Source organism: Ischnura elegans, chromosome X, assembly GCF_921293095.1.
Source record: "Ischnura elegans chromosome X, ioIscEleg1.1, whole genome shotgun sequence".
In the NCBI taxonomy this organism is placed as follows: domain Eukaryota; kingdom Metazoa; phylum Arthropoda; class Insecta; order Odonata; family Coenagrionidae; genus Ischnura; species Ischnura elegans.
The window spans coordinates 122,592,880-122,613,026 of record NC_060259.1 but is presented as its reverse complement, the minus strand read 5'-3'; the positions used below and the strand labels follow the sequence as shown (position 1 = coordinate 122,613,026).

Below are 20,147 nucleotides of genomic sequence, written 5' to 3'. Positions count from 1 at the left end.
GTTCTCGATACTCGGCTCCAAGGATAAACTATTATTATCTGAATTAATGGCAAATTTTGATGAACAACAACAAGAAGTCAATGACAATAATTTCACTTAAGAATTAAATCAGCAGGAAAGCTCTGTAGAAAAAATCTTAAGATTGTCTCCATAATTTTATTTTCCTAGTAAAAAAAAGTTTAAATAACACGTTGTTAAAGAATGCATGATCGACCAATGTGTCACATTACATCAGGCAGCCACACTTTCTTTCTCCAGGTCTTGACTTTAAAAATTCAACATTTTTACCCTATTTATTCTTTTCTGGTAGAAATATTGCGTGCAGTACCAAACAGGCATTCACTGAAAACAGTAGGGGTTGAATGTTGGTGGTGGTTTTCGGGAATTGCTGCGTATGTAACATTTTCACATTCAACGTTTCACTCCTCCTACTGGGAGCGTTATCAAGAGAATGGGAGGGAAGCCGTTGTCGTCCTGAGCTTATAAATGTTTCGTTACCCATTGTTGACCCGATTTTGAATTTTAGGCGATAGCCGTTGGTCATTACAGGCATCCCCCGAGTTACGTTTGTCTTGACGTACGTAAATCCGTACTTATGTAAGTGATAACCGTATTTCAAATGATTACGTTAATTTTCGAATGCGAGCGCGAAGAAATAGATATTCGCTCGTACAACCTATGGTAGAAAAAATATCGATTGGTTATCGAGTTTTTTTACGTGCTAAAAATAACAAAGTGACCCATATTTGTCATTCCTCGAAGGAATTTTCATTAATTTCTGCAGAAAAATCGCTTATAAATCCCAAGTCAGCAATCAACGGGAAAATTTGCAGTTCTAACGATGGATGTGGTTGCGCTCATTCCTGTATGATACAACTTGTTATACAGGATGCTCACCCGAACTCCGACTTTCTACTATTTAAAATTTGTATCCTTAAGTTTGGACATTTCCATCTGTGGCATTAAAAGAAAATGAAGTTCAAGCAGAAATCTTTATTGTGTAAAAGAATTGTTTAGTACCCACGTAACGGCATTGAAATTTTGAGTGGTGGCAATGAACGCCACGAAAAAGTTTAGAAAAAGTTGACACACGATATTAATTGTGTAATTGTTTACATGTTTCTGGCGGAAGATTTTATTAAGCTGCATTTTCTCGTTCTCTCATATTGTGTGCATCTGTAAATGAATATTGCGTCATTGAAAGCTTTTCCCCACTAACTTTGTTGCACTTTAATGGTGGAGTTGGCTGAATAAAAGCTCACTTTTAATTAGCTTCGTGCTTTGGAAATACTCTTCGATGTTTCCAGCGAAGTAAATATTGAAATGATGATATTTTCACGTTATTTTATTGTGATATGAGACAGTGAAAGTATGTTTCCGTGCGTGAAAGATTGAGTGTATGTGTGTGTGAATGCATCTAAGAATATAGTTATTCACTGGTATTTTTTGTGTGTTATTTGCTCGTAATCCTAGACACTCCTACTACGTGTATTTACTGTGGCAGTGAAACCACCAGATTCATCGATCAACGTAATATATAAAAGGCAGAAGATATAATGATTATAGGTAGGTAGACAATGCATTCTTTGGGCCCTTAGATCGCAGTATAACATAATACTACTACTTCCTTGGCACTACAGCCCGGTATGGGCTTTGGCCTCCCTCAAGACGCCTGTCCATTCTCTCCTGTTCTGCACTTTCTCCCACCATCTGACAATCCTCATTGCCTTTATGTCATCTTCCACATCCTGCATCCATCTTTTCCTCGGTCTTCCTCTTTTTCTCTTTCCATCCATATTTCCATGTAGAATCTTCTTAGGCACCCTTTCTTCACTCATTCTTTTTACATGACCTAGCCAAGCTAGCCGTTGGGTCTTCACAAACCTCACTATGTCTTCGCCTCGGATAATATTTTCTATTTCCTTGTTTGTTCTTATCCTCCAAGTTACCCCATCTGTCACGGGACCATATATCTTTCACAAAAGCTTCCGTTCAAATATCCGCAGAGCTTGCTCGTTTCCAGTGGAGATGCTCCACGTTTCTGCTCCATATGTCACGACCGGTCTGATAAGTGTCTTATAGATCTTGAATTTCATCTCCTTAGATAGAAGAGTTGACTTCAGGAGCTTAATATTAGCAAAGTAAGCCCTATTTCTAGCCATTATCCTCTTGTTGATCTCTTCTGTCATTGAGTTCTTACAGTTTAAATTAGTACCAAGGTAGCTGAAATATTTTACATTTTCAAAGTTGTACTGCCCAAATGTAACGTTTTGAGTCCATCTTCTGTCTTCCGTGGTCGACATTCTCATGTATTTGGTTTTTCTCTCATTGATTCTGAGCCCTATATTCTTACTCTTCTGTTCTAAGATTTTGAATATTTCTTATAACATAATGAATCAATTTAAGTATTCAGTTTAGTAATGTAGCGTTGAGATACGTACTTTCCTGAATCCACGCGATTGGTCAACTCTGGGAATAATATTATGCATTTTGATTGGCAATGCTCGAGATGCAACTCTCAGACTATATTAATGTTTATCAATTTTGTATCTAATAACGTAAGAATACGCAGTAGAATTCATGAATATCGCAGTGAATTGAATGAAACTTCACCGAGAATTTACCGCGCATTTCTTCGCTGAGAATTTCACCGCGCTGATCGAAATCTCTGAAGCACTAACTCAAAGGTTCGACTTACGTAAATTTCGACTTACGCAGAGTCTGCCGGAACGCATCTCTTACATAACTCGGGGGATGCCTGTATATTGGGCCAGGAACCCTCTCCATATGCTAATGATGCAGGCCTTTTCGAAACTCTAACCCGCCGAGCCAAAATCGTGTTTGATGTGGAGCATATCAGTGGTGAAATGCTACACCTTATGTGGGCACTGAAAGGTAATGGTTACAGTGTCTCATTCATAAAAAGAGCGATGAAAGAAAGACACCCGCCTCAAGATGACGACCACAAGGGGAAGAATTAACATATGATAAACTTCCATACATCTCCGGGGTCACTGATAGAATCGCTAGGATCCTTCAAAAAGGCTACATGAAGACTCACTTCCGCACGGTGAAGAAAATTCAAAATATCCTACCTTCACCGAAGGATAGCCATCCTCCCCTTCAATCCATGGGAGTGTATGAGGTTCCCTGCTGCTGCGCCAGAAGCTACATGGGACAGAGCCAGCGTTCAATCACCCAAAGGCTTAAAGAGCACGAAAGAGCGTTAAAATTACATCAGTGGGACGCATCAGCTGTCGCTGAACATTAGGCCTCCAGCCCTGGGCATAGAATAATGTTTAACGTTACATGGGTATTGGCGAAGACGGTAGAATATCATCAGCGTCTTATGCGTGAATCCATCGAGATAGCGAAAAGGCCTAATAACTTTAATAGGGAGGATGGATATATAACCTCAGCCACACAGGGAGAGGGTTCCTGGCCCAATCTAATGACCGACGGCTATCGCCTAAAATTCAAAATAGGGTCAACGATGGGTAACGAAACATGTATAAGCTCAGGACGAGAACGGTTTCCCTCCCATTGATAACATTCCCAGTGGGAGGAGTGAAACGTTGAGTGTGAAAATGTTACGTACGCAGCAATTCCCGAAAACCACCACCAACATTGATAAAAGAATCTGTGAAAATCTTCATACGAAAAGTAGTGGTTGAATTTGATTGGCCACGCGAAATATGCTCAGAGCACAGTTTACACACTTCATAGCATCAGGATCTATAGTGAAACTCCCCCAACATCTGATGACATCATCCGTTAATTTGTTGTAACTAGTGAGTCAGTTCAAAATATGTTCTGTATTCTGCGATGTAGCTTAAATTGTTACTTTAATTGACAACTCACTTGCATGCTTCACTGTCACAGTTCCTACAACCTCAACAATAAACTGCCCGATACGCCGCTACAGCGACACCATGGATAAACTGAGCAGACGTGAATTAAAGCATAATTGCAATGCAGTGTTGCATTCTGCAGGATAACAACACTTTTCTTTGCCTTGCATAGGTTTATCAACTTTCGAACAATTTCTGGGAACATATCTTGCTTGTATGTCGAAGATTTACTGTATGTGTACGTGATTCAATCGTAACACCACTTTCACTTGAAACGATTTTCCGCTGGTCGCCGTATATTGCAGTCCACACTGCGTTGCTGAGAGTCGTATTTTCTGAGCACTGCCTGAATATCACGTGAACGGCAGCTGGCAAGAAGTCGTTTCGTCTGAAAGCGGCCTCAATGTAGCATTGTCTGTACAGTTAAACTTCGATTTTACGCACTTTGATTTTACATCAAGTCTCGTTTTTACGCAGCGACACTCAAGTCCGGCCGGAAAGTATAGGGAATTGCAATGGTGAAACTTCGATTTTACATCTTTTCTTGATTTTACGCAGCTTTCTTTCGACTTTTTTTGAAAATCCCGATTGGAGCAATATGAAGTTAGGTTATTCATTCGTCTCAATGAGTAGCAAAAATGAATACAGGAACGGTTGAAATGACGTTGCGCTGTTGAACGAGAAACTAAAAACATCGCGAATCTAATTATTGTTTCTTCCTGCGTCTTCTCAGTAATATTTCAGTCTCCTTTACGAACGCAAATATCTCTCTTAGTTCAAATTTGCCGTTGAAGGATATCGAAACCTAAAACATACGGCAATCGCCGTGTATGCGTAACTACTTTTGATTAAGGCAGATGATCGCCGGAGATATTAACATTATCACCTTTCGTTTATTATTCGACTTATTGATCGGAGCTGTTTATAACCAATTGATTGTAATTATAGTAGATGATCGTTTATCCAGAATTATGAACTACGGAATATCTAGCCCTAACGGAAGGTTTTCTAGAATTTTGCCAATGCTATGTTTTCCGTCGCCCCGGCGAAATATAACGGCGAGATGATCCATTAAAAATCCTCCCGTGCCAAAATTTTGGCTTCCAAGGTGATCCAAAAAAAAGTCGTACTTCTGGTATGGACGTAAGTCGATGGTGATTCAAAACGATGATAAAAGCAGCATGCGTTCCCTCATTCCGCGGGCTAACCCCACATCTGCGGGGACGAGTCTTAGAGAATGGAGGTGAGGGAAAGTTAATTGCGCGGCGCGCTTATCAGAGCTGACTCAACTTGTATCGCATTGTCAGTGGGTTTAAATGAAAGATGGTTGAAACTTACACCCCGCCAGGTGGCAAGCGTTTATTTTTAACGGAACGGGAGTTAATCCCTCGGAGAATAACTCGCGTCGTCAATCGTCATGTAATCATTGAAGTAACCCAGAGAAGTCAAACTCAAGACGTGAGTGTTAAGGCAGTCCCTTTAACTGAGGAATGGCTTAGCACCATTAAATCGAATTACAAAAAGAGTCCGGTGTTGTTTTCAGATATGGGGAAGCAAAATATTACGTGAAGATGAGTCACACAGCTTGTGAGTCGAAGGTCCCGGCGCTGAATCTGCGGAAGAATGCCGACAGAGAAGCTATACCCGGTAGATCCTATCTACTGGTGCTAAAATTTCATGGGAAAATGCTTTTTTCCGGTGTTTAGATCACTTTTTAATTTTTAATTAAAAAAAAGTGATCTAAACACTGGATGTGGTTAAATGGATTTCCTGAAAACTGCTTTTAGTGAGATTATTTTCGAAAATTAGCTTCTCTGCGAGCATCTAGTATCACCATTCCAAAATTTCTCCTGCGTAACAGAAGTAATCTTAGTGCCAGAAATGTTAGCAATTCAACAATGGGAAACATTGTTCAGGAATGCAACATTGTTTCTCTTAAGGTAACATGTCATCTGTGGTGTTGCTTGTGAGTAAATAAGATTATTAGGCTTCATTTTCTTGCCTCCAAATGAGTAATTGAATCGGGGAAACATGTGACGCGATTGAAAAGGATTTCATGCTCCTTTACTATGAAACCTCACGTGTGAGACTTTCTGGTTCTGTTTCTGGCCTAAATCAGAACTGTACTAAAGTGTATTACTAAGCGTTCTAAAAATAATGAGCAAGTGTTATCCTGGAAACTATACTCCAACTCAATACCAACTCTTGATTTTACACACTTTGATTATACACAGTGCCCATATTTCAGTCCCTCCAACTGCGTAAAATCAAAGTTTTACTGTATTTGATGCGGTAGAAATTTGAACCAAGAAGGGGCAGTACCGAGAGCCATGTAGCGGAACCGACTCATCGCTAAAAATACGTAACCGTTGTGAGTAGTCGTTTCAGAAAAGCATCAGGGTCTCTTCTATCTTCTTAACACTTTATTTAATTTATTTTTATATGATATTGATACCCTGAGTATGTTATAAATAAAACAAGAAATGAGTGCGTAGAAAATTATGATTGCAAAATAAATTTGGTTCTAGTAATCTGAGTACAGTGAAACCTCTCTTTAACGAAAGTCAAGGGACCGAAATTTTGCCATTTCGTTGATCGGGAGTTTGTTCCCCGGGTATGATACGCACGTTGCATCATCCTGGGGGCATGGAAATTGAAGCAAGTCTGCTTGAGTTATCTTCATTCTACCTTCGCACACTTCGAAACAGTGCTGATTTCTTCAGCTGCAATGCAAATTGCGGGCCAGAGACCACAATTAGGAAGCCTAAGTGCGTATTATTCAATCACTTTGCGTGCTTTTTAACCCGGCAGTGGTCGCGTGGGGTGTCCCGGACACCCCAGCCTTATATAAGCGCCATTTTTTCTTGCAATTGTGACTGCAATGATCTGTAACCTCGTCTAGCTGATTTTTTAAGCTTTTTGAGGATAAATGTAAAAGATTATTATAAAATCAATGCAAGTTTTTAAGAAAAGTTACTTTTGTCAAAGCTCTGCAGAGTGGGGTGCGCCAGACACCCCACGCGACCGTTCTCGCTACGGTTTACCGCTTAGTATTTATAGTCGCCTTGAATGTTTTTCATCCATTCTCATCAGATATTATAGCTACTTTTTCTGAAACTGGCCATGAATGTTGTCTTTTTATGTTTACATAAATAAATATTTATGTATTGGTATATTTATTGCCTCAATTTATGTAAAGAAATAGAAAGTAATTTCTAATAATGTTACAGTGATTTTTCTCGAAGTGAGCCACGAAAAATCGATCATGTGATACTTACAGCACGTTCATTCAGTACACTATGGATTCATGCAGTCTTTCTGAAAAAAGGAAAAAGCTAATATATTTTGACTTTTGATTGAAAATTAGGAGGAGGAATTATTTGTTTCTGACGTCAACTGTTGTAGAAAATGCGATTTTTTAGAAGTGATTTTTTTAAGACTTCGTTCAATTACGTTAGTGCTGTAGTTATTCAAAAAAATCATTATTTACATGTCTCTGTGAATTTACCATTGAAGGTTGGCCCTATAACACTTACATTCATCGTTTTCAATTCATACTACATGTCAGCTACCTCTAGAGTAAAAGAAAGAGTCTTTGTCTTTTGAATGAATCTTTGAGGGAGGAAGATTGATTCTGATGAAAAATAAGATGGGTGTCGTATAGCTGCGCATGACACTTACACTGAACAACAGTGCAGAGATGATGAACTTTTGTAAAAGGGAAGGGAGCTTATGTACGTTGTAAAGTATGGAGTTGCAACATGCAATACGCAGGGATCAAGACCAAGCGTAAGAACATAAAATTGTAGCAGTGTTACTGAGAGGTGTGGACATGTTAGCAAAAAAAAATTTGATTCAAAACACGAATGGTTTGTTTTCGTATGATGTTCATTGATAGAATGGCAGAGAAAATTGTAAATTGCACTAATATTCAGGTAGAGAAAGTCACTGAAAATTATTCTCGTAAAAGAGACAGTGAAACAGACAGGAAAAACTAAAAATTCCTGAATAGAATTTTACTGCTAATCAGGGTAAATAAAGCTGAGTAACTGAATGATTTATTGTTTTGGAACCACGATGGATTAGGAGTGGAAATATGTTATTCCTCCATGAGCCATAACATATTTCTCTTTTCCCCTTTATCTTTTCGTTTCGGAAACGTGACTGCTAGAGTAGAGAAATGAAAAGCGGTAAATTAGCACCAAGTGGAGATGTATTTGAGATATTTGCTCGCAAATCACGGCAACATTTTAGAAATGGGCCATGAGAAAAAGCTGATGAGCAATTGATTCCTTCTCAAAGAAGATGTTCATATAGGCAATATTTTCCTTCCAACTCCGCAAAAAGTAGCATCAACATTTTTGCATTGGCAAATTTGATTGTATTTGAAGATGTACCTACTCAGGATGGCAACCAGAGTGTCCAGTTTTTGTAGATAACTGTCCAAAAGAGGAGTTAAAGCGAATGTTTTCTTTTGTAAACAGAAACGGGAGGAATATAATTTGAACTACTGGTTCAATAATATTCCGCAAGCAGATGAAATTCCAAGCAATAATTTGATGGTTGCGTGAACAGTGCGCAAAAAATAAAAGAGATTTAGCAGTTGAATGTCGTATATGTAAGAGAAAGAAGAAAATAGCAGCTTATTTAGGTTTAGGAAGAAAAAAGCACTAGTTTCCTGCGTCGTAAAATGGTCAAAGAATGTAATTCTTTCGCCAACAATTCTCAGCTATTTCTATCAATGAATCCAAGACGAACAGATAGTAAAAGAATACCGGAAATATTGACCTTTTATAACTGCACTGAAGGAGGTCTAGCCACATTAGACAAAATAGGCAGCACCTATCATACGAACAAGAACATCGGGAGAGGGTCCATGGCCATTTTCTTTCATTTGCCAAACACTGCTGATATCAGTGCATTTGTTATACCTAGGTATTCCAATTCATAAAAGGAATTGCAAAAAAGTTTTCTTCGTGAGATAACTCGATCGTTAACTTTTCCATACAGTAAAATTAGATCGATATTGAACACGATCTCTAGAGACTCGAAAAAATAGGGAAGTATGCGTAAAATGAGCCTGAGAAAAGGATGAGGAGAAATAAAGAAAAAAGTTGGAAGATGTGTTTTTTTTTCCAACTGATATACAAACAAAAATATACTGTGAACTTTGTTAGAAACTAATGCGTGGTACACATTTCCTGAAAATTTTGAAAAGTGATTAGAAGCAAATAAATAGTTTACATGATTTATTTTCTATATTCTTTAGATTCAATAAAACTTTTCAATATCATGAAAGTGAACTTCTGTTGAGGACTACATATTTGTTAGTTTACCTTTCCAATGCTGTATATACATAATTTGTAAAAGGAGCATTTCAATAGTTATAAGTGACCGTAATATCATCGTAAATTTTTCCTCAAGAATACATTTTGGGAAATCGATGCAATATCGATAAGTAGATTAATTTAGTACATTTATTAGTATTTACGTAAGGCAAATAGAGGTCAAAGCTGAAAATATGATGAGATACAGTGATAGATGTTTATAAAAGTATATGCCACGTATTTATAACTCAATATTTCAACTGTGCTCTTTGGCTGAAACAAAAAAATGGCAATTTTTTTCCGGAGGAACTGGGACTGCCTACTGGAAAATAGGGTATTCAAAAACATTTTCTTAAAAAAATAAAAGTTGAATTTATGGTTTGAAATATATAGTGTATCCATTTCTAAATAAACAAAGGATGCGTAGCGATGTGAAATTTTTAAATAATATATACTGTTCGACAGAAATTGAAGAAAATCTTTTGGGGTGTCAAAGACACCCCACGCGACCATTTATGTTCGGAAAATGGGCGCGACTACCGCCGGGTTAATCGGTTTTCAAAAATTGGTTTCGTAGAAGAGGAGTTCATTCATTGGGGTTTTTCACTACACCCATGTCTCGTATAGCGCAAATTCGTTCTTCAGGGAAACATTGCAATGCAGTGTAGCCTAATCAAAATCTTAAACGCTCTCATGATAAAATGTGAACTTGCGCTAAGTGCACACAAAATTGCAATCTTTTACGCATATTAACATTATTGCTCGCCTCAAATCTTCTTTTTTGTTTATATATTAATCGAAATCCATTGCTGTGCAATGGCCAAAAGTATTACTCGTCATTGGGTCCAGATAGCCGGCCTACCGAAGTAATTTATCTCGTCTCCTTAACAGAATGGTAATAAATAATTTAGATCATTAATCAAGCGTGAGGCTGGTGGAAATGAGTTTCTTTTTAAGCAATACAGTTTGAGATGTATTTTTGCCGTCATAGGATATCGGGCGATTGACTTCCAGGTGGAGGGTCTACGCTATAGCCTTCAAGGTCATCAGTATTCACGGGGGAGAAATGGAGCGGTGGCCGAGTTGCATATGAATCAATAGCATCAACACATAAAAGGGTCCGCTATAGAGCCTCAAACACAATGGCTTCGCTCCCTCCCCGCAGTCGTAGGCCTTCTGCATCTCAGGAATACAGTTCAAAGGTAGAAGGTGATTTAGATAGAGCCATACAGAGTAAAAACCAAAAGAATATGGCAAAAAATAGGAATGCGTGTAGAAAAATCAAGAATTTATCAAGAAACACCTTAAACCTAGAAGAAGTCAATTGCTTTGAAAATGGAGAGCGTCAAAGCGATATTGCTTGGAAGTTTAAACGCACGATGCCTTATTCTTAATAAAGACGAAGTTAAAACATCAGTGACCTCAGCCGCACCAGCTTCAACCAAGCGGTCTACACATACGGAAAGTTCATAGTGAATCAGTACAAAAAGACGAGGGTGGTAATCGCTCCGAGACATTCAGTGAAAGCTCCGGTTGGTTCCAGAATTTAAACGGCAAGCAGGTATTTTCAGTGCGGCGATATCAGGTGAATCTGCAAGTGTTGATAGCGCAGTCACCACAACATTTTCTGATGAGCTCTAAGCTGTGATTGAAAGTGGCTCCTTTCCCCTCGACTAGTTTTTAGTGTTGATGAGACAATATTCTTTTGGAAAAGAATGCATTCTCGTTCATTCATTTTCAGGGAATGAAAACCTGGGTCAGGTTTCGAGGCATTTAAAGACTGTTTCACGTAGCTGCTAATGACTTGGAGGACTTCAAATTAAAATGATTTATCATTCATTAACTCCGCTGGCTATGAAATGGCATTCAAAGAAGCATTTTCCTGTCATTTCAATGAGCAACAAAAGGGCCTGGGTGACACGATAGTTGTTTTTACACTGGTTTGAAATATCGTCAACTGTCGGCAACGCATTATGATCCCCTGAGATAGCAGATGTTGGCCCACCCACACGACAAGAGGGAATTTCGAAAGCACGTAAGAATTTTTTTTTAACGTGAATAAAAGTCTTTGAATGCAAGCATACTATCTTTAAAGGTGTTTAAACTATAAACATTTATATAAATAATGTTTTCTAAGGCTTTTTATGGGAATATAGATGTTTTAGAGGAAATTCAATGCCCAAGACCTATGCTACCAGGAATGCATCCCTATCTTCCCAGTGTTAAAACGCTCTCATATAACGCAAATTCGTATAGCTCAAAGATCCCAAGGAACGCATCCCTTGCGCTATACGAGACATGGGTGTACCGTGTTTACATAGACAATTGGCCGGACCAATAGCATTTGTTCGTTGAACGGAGTTCTTCGTTCAGCGGGAGTTCGTTAATGTGAGGTTTTACTGTATTTTTTACTACATCTTTCACATAGGCTTCACGATAGACAAGCGCATTGTGGGGGCCCCTAAGCTCTGGGCCCAAGGCAATTGCTGATCAGCTGACCTAGTCAGCATTTGTTCGTTGCATATCGGCTGACGTGGTGATTACTGCTGACCTAGTCAGTGGTAATCACCAGGGGCGGTTTGGGCTGGTCGCTCAAGCCCCTCTGTTTTATGTCGAGAGGTATTTTGTTTTGCAATCAGTCAACAGCCCTTATTTTGACCTCTCTGAGCACAAAAATCGTAGATGCCTGTTCAAAAAGCTTTCTGAAAGTGAGATATTCAAGTTAAGAGATGGCATTTTCTCTTAAAGGTCATATCACATGGGGCACTTCATTTTTGCAGGTTAGCACTGAAAATGTTTGTTGAAATTGCAAGAATGCATGCTCGGGATTAGAACAAAGGTTATTTTGCCGTCTCGCATCCACGCATCCTCACATTTATTCTAGCAATACTCCTCTATACACGACGAAATATTGATTATGCCTCGGTGTGTACGTAAGATTGCACAATTACGTGCTCCTTGTAAAACGGCCTTTAGAATTGGAATAAATCACTGGATTAAACATGTGTTGTAACAGATTGACTCAGTATAAATATCATAAAATGGCCTTATTTCTCAAGATACTTAGGAAAGTGGTTGCGTCTGTTGCTGATTGTGTTACATGTGTTTGTCTTTGTTGCAGAGGACTTGTTCTCGCTGATTGAGGCCCACGAGGGGCGTGCGTTGAAGCTGTACGTGTACAATACTCAGGAGGACGCTTGCTGTGAGGTGACAATCACGCCCAACTCGGGGTGGGGAGGAGAGGGGAGGTAAGTGAATATTCAGCACTCTCGCTAACAGCCTTATCACAAAGGTCTGGCTTTTACGAAGCAAATCGTTTGTCCCAGTGTAGGAGCCAATCCAATCTATAGTTAAAGAAACGTCATTAAGAAATTTAAGTTGTTACTAAATCTATAATCCCTGCCCCGAGCCTTATTCATGAAGGCCTCGATTTTGTCGTATCCTCGACAATGTCGAGGGGGCGACGTTCAAGCCTCTACGTTTCCGTAAGTTGCAATTCCACAAAGCTTATTGTCGCTGTTTTGAGGCCACCCTAGGCAGAATAAATATCGAGGCGACGTAGGCCTCGACAATTATTTCGAGTCTTGTTTATACTCTATTTACAAGGATAGCAGCTGACGTATTTAGAACCTTACAGTTCAGTAGCTGACGTACGTATGATGGTGATCACGGTCTTATTTCATATATTTAAGAAGGCAAAATAGGTATAATGATACATGTATGGTTGTATAATTTAATAATATCATAATTCCAAAAACCGAAGTTTCATGAGGTTGTTTCATAAGCTATCACCTGTGTTATTTTCTGTGAAGAATCGTTATTAAATATTCGCCAACACGAATCTCAGTCACATTAGAACAATATTTATGTAGCGGATTTTACTGCCCCTAAATTTGTGGAGTTGGGCAAAACTCATGAACTCCCACTGACTGATTTAGGGTTGTGTCAAGGTTCGTGTTGATTTCGTGATTATCATGGGTTGTGTTCATCTATCCGATGCATGTTATATGGCTGTGTTTTCTGCTGTAGGTGATTGATGTAGCAATGTTGGAAAGGAGGAAAATCTCTGTAGTAATATCGAGAAAATGGTAACTTTATTGAGGGTTGTTTTTTATACCTAGACTATAGCTCGCCAGCATGGAAACAACTTACAGCTGTAGAGATAAATGAGTGTGCTTGTTTTGAACTGTAGTAGGTGGTGGTTCTCTTTGAACTTGATAATTTATGGAATACCTAGTTCTCTAAATGCATTGTACTTATGTGTGGATAGCATGAGATAAATACGTTTACATATTGTGCATTGATTCATAATATTTTGGAGCCAAACATCACATGCATCATTGGTACTTTCTTGTTATAACGTGTTGAATATGAATTATGGTTTTCATCGTGTAGCAATTTCCTGATTTTTATGTTTCTTCATGACCGTTGCCATATCATAAGTACTACTGTTTTAGTGCTACTGATTCTTTCCCATGAGCATGGTAAGTTATCATTCCTTAACACTTTCAACGCGGCGGTAATTTTTTTAAGTTTTGCCGGTGACTGAATTTTAATTCTTTGGTTTTAGATGGTTTTGGTCTCATTTTGAATAGATTGTTCATTGGAAGTTACGAAAAAATTTTTTTTTTATGAAAAATCGCAATTTCAAATTTGACGACGATCGTCGTCCGACGTCACTGGATAGCACAGCAGTCGTGTAATGCGTGGTTGCATAACCGAGCCCATTTTTCCGATGACTTTTTCTTTTTACCGTATGCCATGTTCTGTCTCTAATCTGACATGTCAATTGAATATAAATTGATCCGTGCCGTAAATATTAATTAGCAAGAACGTTGATGGCTGTGTAATATTCGAATTTCTTAGTCGTTGATAGAGAATTATGTGGCATGACCTTTTCTATTTCAACTTTTTGAATTTCTATTTGAAGGAGCCGACGAGGAATATATCTTTCAAATCAAAGACGAGGTGGGAATTTAAAACAAATAAAGATGTAAATTTCATATATTTAAATTAACACTAAGAGGACGAGAGTTTCACCCCACCTATAAGGACGGCTAGTGTTCATTTGATCACAAATTCCTTTTATCGAATTCAATGCCGTTTTTCTACCCATTGACGGTGTTATTGTAATATTGTTCAAATCCATTCTTTAAAAACTTATCTTAGCATTAACAATGGTATTTCTGTTGAAAACTATACGTAATTATTATTTCTGAAAATAATGAGTTATATTATGTTCAGTTGTCATGAGTCTCAAAGTAAATTCTCTCAAATTTCAAAATTATATTGTTTTAAATGAAAAAAAGGACCTGCTCTAACCATTTATCTATGTATAAAAAATGATTTTTCATTCATTGAAACTAAAATGTATAAAATATTTCGAAGCATAATTTTTCAGACTCGTTTTTATTTTTTCGGCGCAATTTCCGGGAAATATATTTTTGCGTTGAAACAAACAAAGGAGGAATAATACAGAGAAGGAGACGACATTCCAAGTGGATACAAAAATTGGGTTTAGACGACAACTTCCGAAGTGCTAATCACCCGAACCCGACCCGGGTGCTGATCCCTATCTTCTAGGAACTTGCGCTAATGCTTTTTACCCGTTCCAGGAGGGAATACCAAAGTTAGGAAACAATAGAATTTTACATCTTTCGCTCTTCCTCTGCACTCCCGAAAGGAAACAACGGTTTTCACCAGGTACATGGTGGGGGGACCGAAAACCAGGAAAAATAAAAAATATTTTGAAATTATTATCATTTAATACTTAAATTTTACATAACATTTAATAATGGAATACATAATATTTAATACATTAAATCATGGAGAGGACTAACATTGAACATTTCTATGAAATGCTTCAAAGCATGGCTTCAAGCACAGGGGTGGGCATCCCTCACAGGCGGGGCAAAAATATGCCGTCTCCTTCCTGAACCCTCTAGACTAATAGAACGTGCAGCGTCGTTGAGGGACACGTTTTCGTTTTTGGTCGATGTCATGTGTCTCCGGAAAGTGCTTAGACAATCCAAGGACCCTGGAGGTTAGGCTGGGAGAGGAACGAGGAATAGGTTCGGAATATGACGGACTGATTTTGTAGAGTCGATCAGACGATTGCGGCTCATCACGACCAGGATTACTCGCAAATTGCAGAGCTTGCATGATCGCGGTGAACCTGTCCCTGCCAATGCATTTCCTAAAGCAAGGATAATTGAAAAGGGGGTCTACACTCCAATAGTCGGATATTCTACTCAATGGGCATTAGGCCGGCCCTTATTTTTCAGAATTTCGAAAAGTTATGTTTTCCTGGTCTCATAATGATCCAAATGAGGTTTATATTCACGTGTTAAAATTTGGTTACTTTAAAATAATGGCAACCCGTGCCCCAAGGGCCCTAAGTACTAAGGACCCTCAATTGAGTTTTTTCGGATCAAAAAAATGCTATTCCTAAGTAAAACGTAAAAGTAAAGCCCTTTAGGGCCAATTTTCTGTTGGTTTTGACCTATCTCTAAGCGTTTAGGAGATATCGTCCGTCGTAAAGCAATCCCCCCCAGGGCGCCACCCCGCACAGCGGCACCGCTGAGGTACGGCCCGCACCACTTACTACAGACTTCCCCTCCACCCCCTCCCCTCCCTCGGCAAAGACTTTGCTCCTGACGACAAGATTTACGTGCTAGTGGTACAGTATTGAATAGTTTTGTTCATCTTCAGTCATGATTAATGTTGTTAAGGCCCATAATGTCAATTTTAACTCTTCAACGCCGTATTATGTACGAGTACTGGGTACATACCCCTTAAACCTTGATTTTTTTCCGCCAAACGGCCGCGAACCATTCCAGCAGGCTTTGTTCCATAGTGCTTTTTATGTACAAAATATTATAAGCATGTGATACAATTGTGTCTATGAATTATAAAGGAATGTAGGGAATGGGCAGGGCTTCCAGTATATAGAAATATTCAAGGAAGAAGAAACGAGGCAGTCAGTTCACGGATGTAGATCACTGTGGAGAGATAGAGATACTTCTTGTCTATAGTGTGCAAAGGATAGGAAATGCTAAGTTTTTTAGGATGTAGGGGAAAAGTGGGGAAAAAATACTTTATCATGAACGTGAAGTTCATTTTAAGAATATACCAAAAAGGAAAGGTATCAATCAAGACTAAATCCAGGCATTGAACTGTTTAGAAAAGAAAGTGAAGAAATACTCGGCTCAAATTTACCTACAGTGAGAGAAGTACAGTGTGTTTTCTCTATCACCTAATTGGTTCGAAATTTATAAGACTTACAATTAGTGCGAGAAAAACCGTGAGAAATGCGTCTCATCCATAGTGCAAAACTAGAATTCCTGTTATTATGGAAAATAAGGTGATTGAAAAGTTAGAAAAATAACGCAAAGAATGGATGAACGTGCAACGACATAAAAAGAGCACGAACTACAGTGGAGATGAAGATAAGAGATTATTTCGTAACAAGCTTGATGATTTGTTTGAAAATGCAAGGAGCAGTACCATTGAATTTTTGATGCACGAGGAGGAAAGTGCAGTTAATCTCTCGGATAAATGTGCTTGGGCTGAAGAAATAACGTTCTTACGTAAATAAAGAGGAGAACAAAATGAAGTTATTAGTGGAAATTAATATGCACTCCATTATTTGATGCGCTCATACGAGGATGGGATGAACATCCAAGAACAATTTGCAAATTATTCGGGGTCATCAAGTGGGAAATAATAGTGCAGCGAGAGGGGTGAAACTAATTTAAGATTTTTAGGCAGTCACTTTGAAGAAAGAGGGCTTTCCAAATTTAATACTGAGTGTGATTTTTCATCGTAGTACAACCCTTACGCGCGGAAAGGCACTTTAATTGCCAAATATGGGATGTCAGTGAAAAATTAGAAATACAATGAATATGTATTTTATTTTGGTTAATGTAACGAAATTCATGGACAGAGTGTAAATAAATTCATCTCTTGGATTGCAAGTATTATTATGGCAATTAAATTCTTTCTAAGGTAAGCACATTTCTTCAGAGGCTAGATCTTGCCAGTGTGAGCAAAGTCTTTGCCGAGGGAGGGGAAGGGGTGGAGGGGAAGTCTGTAGTAAGTGGTGCGGGCCCTGAAAGCCCTGCCCATTCCCTTCATTCCTTTATAATTCATAGACACAATTGTATCACATGCTTATAATATTTTGTACATAAAAAGCACTATGGAACAAAGCCTGCTGGAATGGTTCGCGGCCGTTTGGCGGAAAAAAATCAAGGTTTAAGGGGTATGTACCCAGTACTCGTACATAATACGGCGTTGAAGAGTTAAAATTGACATTATGGGCCTTAACAACATTAATCATGACTGAAGATGAACAAAACTATTCAATACTGTACCACTAGCACGTAAATCTTGTCGTCAGGAGCAAAGTCTTTGCCGAGGGAGGGGAGGGGGTGGAGGGGAAGTCTGTAGTAAGTGGTGCGGGCCGTACCTCAGCGGTGCCGCTGTGCGGGGTGGCGCCCTGGGGGGGATTGCTTTACGACGGACGATATCTCCTAAACGCTTAGAGATAGGTCAAAACCAACAGAAAATTGGCCCTAAAGGGCTTTACTTTTACGTTTTACTTAGGAATAGCATTTTTTTGATCCGAAAAAACTCAATTGAGGGTCCTTAGTACTTAGGGCCCTTGGGGCACGGGTTGCCATTATTTTAAAGTAACCAAATTTTAACACGTGAATATAAACCTCATTTGGATCATTATGAGACCAGGAAAACATAACTTTTCGAAATTCTGAAAAATAAGGGCCGGCCTAATGGGCATGTGCTCATGTGGTAGAGAACCCCAAAAACGTTAAAAATTCCACCGATGTGAGCGGCTTCCACTTCGTTATTCTTGCTCGGGGAAATACATTAGCAGAAATTAAAACGTCTGCTTGTCTATTTGTCTCCGTCACTATCAAGTCCACCATGTCATCTGTCATGAGGAGGTCAAAATATTTACGGGGATCGTCTCCTGAGTCTTGCGTCTTGAGGCCAGGGGTGTCAGTGAAGGGGAATTGTGGGTGGGTTGGTCTTTTTTCCGTCCAAGTGTAAGTCTTTGTCGCAGTTCTCGTCATAAGGGGAGAGGACTGAGAGCATAGAGGGCCAGGAGGGGAAGGAGAAGCATATCTTGAGGGATCACCCACTCTGCCTTCTTCTTCATCCTCCGAGGATCCCCACTGCGTTTCCCCGAAGGAGGAATCTTCGCTTTCTTCGTCCATAGAAAGAAGTTCCGCCATCTCCTCTGCAGAAAGCACCCTCCCGAATCTTCTTTCTTCCTCCCTCCTCTTCCTTTTTGGGGGTGGAAATGACCGCGAGGCCGATGGCTGCGGACTTGGGGGACGAGAAGGGGTGTCAGGGGGCTGGTGGCTTTCACCAGAACTCGAAGGGCTGGGGTACTGCTGGAGGTTGGAAGGGGAGGTTATGAGGGGAGTTGGGTGGTTTTCTCAATAGACTGGCTTTTGACACCCCGCTTCCCTTTCTTCGGGACCCCTTTCCCCGGTAGTCCCTTCCCTTTGCGGTCCATTCCCCCTTGTTACCTCCGCGTTTCCTTTCTGAAAACAAGAATGTTTACAAGTACATGTTTATATGAATGTATAACAAGAAAAAACATCGCATAGCAATGAAATAATTGAGTAATGTTTATGATATCACGTACCTTACTGCCTAAGAACTTGGATCGGAAGTTATCAGGAAATTTTTGTAAAATTTCGCTTCCACTTGTTTGCTATATACAGGAGAAAAAGAAACAATATCAGCAGGCAAAATTGAAGCAAATCAATAATAGTACTTTTATTAAAATTACAATAACAACAAGCGCAAATGATGATAAATATTTATCGAATGTCATAAAGGAAATATTCAAGTTACAAGTGACTGGAGTAAAATACTGCAAATTATCACCTATTGAAGACAAACTAGTAAAAAAACGTAAAATATTTGCTAATAGCATATTCCTGGTAAAATTAAATGCAGCAATGTAATCACATGGTCCGGAATGCATTGTAATGCTTAGCCTCAATCTAAACTAGAATAATGAGTATCTGTCCAAAACGGAATTTTTTTTCACATAATGTAACAATTTTACTGAACGACTTTACTTCTCTGCTTTAAAATACAATTAAAGGAAACAACTTTAAATTCACGAAGTTATTTTGTAAACGCAATTTCAAAATTTTATCACAAGCGATATATCTCCAAAAAAAAATTATAAAAAAAATAAAAAAACACCGATGAAATCGTAATATGGGTACGAGGAGAATGCAGAGGTGAAAGGGGGGGGGGAGGAAATCTCAAATAAAACAATGCAAAACTTTCAACTAATGATTTTTACCACATACGAAAGTTGTTTTACGTTAAAAAGGGGTCGGTAAACATTAAAACCACAAAAAGAGAGTGATAATTAACAAAAAAAAAAGTGTAACTTACCACCGAAAAGAAACAGCTGTAGGAACCTTCCTGGAGATGAGTCGCTCCGGCTACTGGCGATGCACTCGCTCTGAGGGCTAATGGACGACTGACAAGCAAAATGGAAGCGCTATGGGTCGGCGTCTCTCGTATATGGCCTTGGAAAGGGAGAGCGGACTTGGACGACGATCGTCGTCCGGCGTCACTGGATAGCACCCGGCGGACGACGATCGTCGTCAGTCAGCGTTGAACGTGTTAATAGAACTATAAAGGGACGTAGTTGTGAGATAAATTAACGTCTCTCGTAGGAATTGTAAAGGCTTTATATGAACTCCGGTGGAGTGCTATGAATGAGAGTACCTATCCCGCACTTAATTAAAGATCTTTTTTTAAATTAGAAATTAAGAGGTATTAATGAAAGATCAAGTTGCTTAACACTTTCACTGCTGGCCATTTTGATGAAAAATATCACCGTGAGCGGCAGTGGTTTTTGTGCATAACTAAGTAGATATGTCTCTATGGATACCGTAAAAAATGATAATAA

At 39.0% G+C, this 20,147-nt stretch overlaps 1 protein-coding gene and 1 long non-coding RNA gene across 10 annotated transcripts in view; one reads left to right on the top strand and one right to left on the bottom strand.

The window, feature by feature from the left end:
* The window catches only part of LOC124171513 (Golgi reassembly-stacking protein 1-like), a 70,802-nt gene that overhangs the window by 12,040 nt on the left and 38,615 nt on the right, over positions 1-20,147 (top strand). For all 9 annotated transcript variants that reach the window (XR_006867788.1, XR_006867791.1, XR_006867787.1 and 6 more), the window contains one exon: positions 12,300-12,426. Coding sequence is in view for 3 of the 9 variants with exons in the window: in XM_046550691.1 (XP_046406647.1) it covers positions 12,300-12,426 (127 nt within the window). In the remaining 6 variants the exon portion in view is untranslated. The remainder of the gene's footprint in view (positions 1-12,299; positions 12,427-20,147) is intronic.
* On the bottom strand, positions 17,910-19,706 carry LOC124171521. Its single transcript, XR_006867801.1, has 3 exons — positions 19,625-19,706; positions 18,855-18,923; positions 17,910-18,750 (listed from the first exon to the last, which is right to left on the bottom strand). It is a non-coding gene; the product is annotated as an uncharacterized LOC124171521 (long non-coding RNA).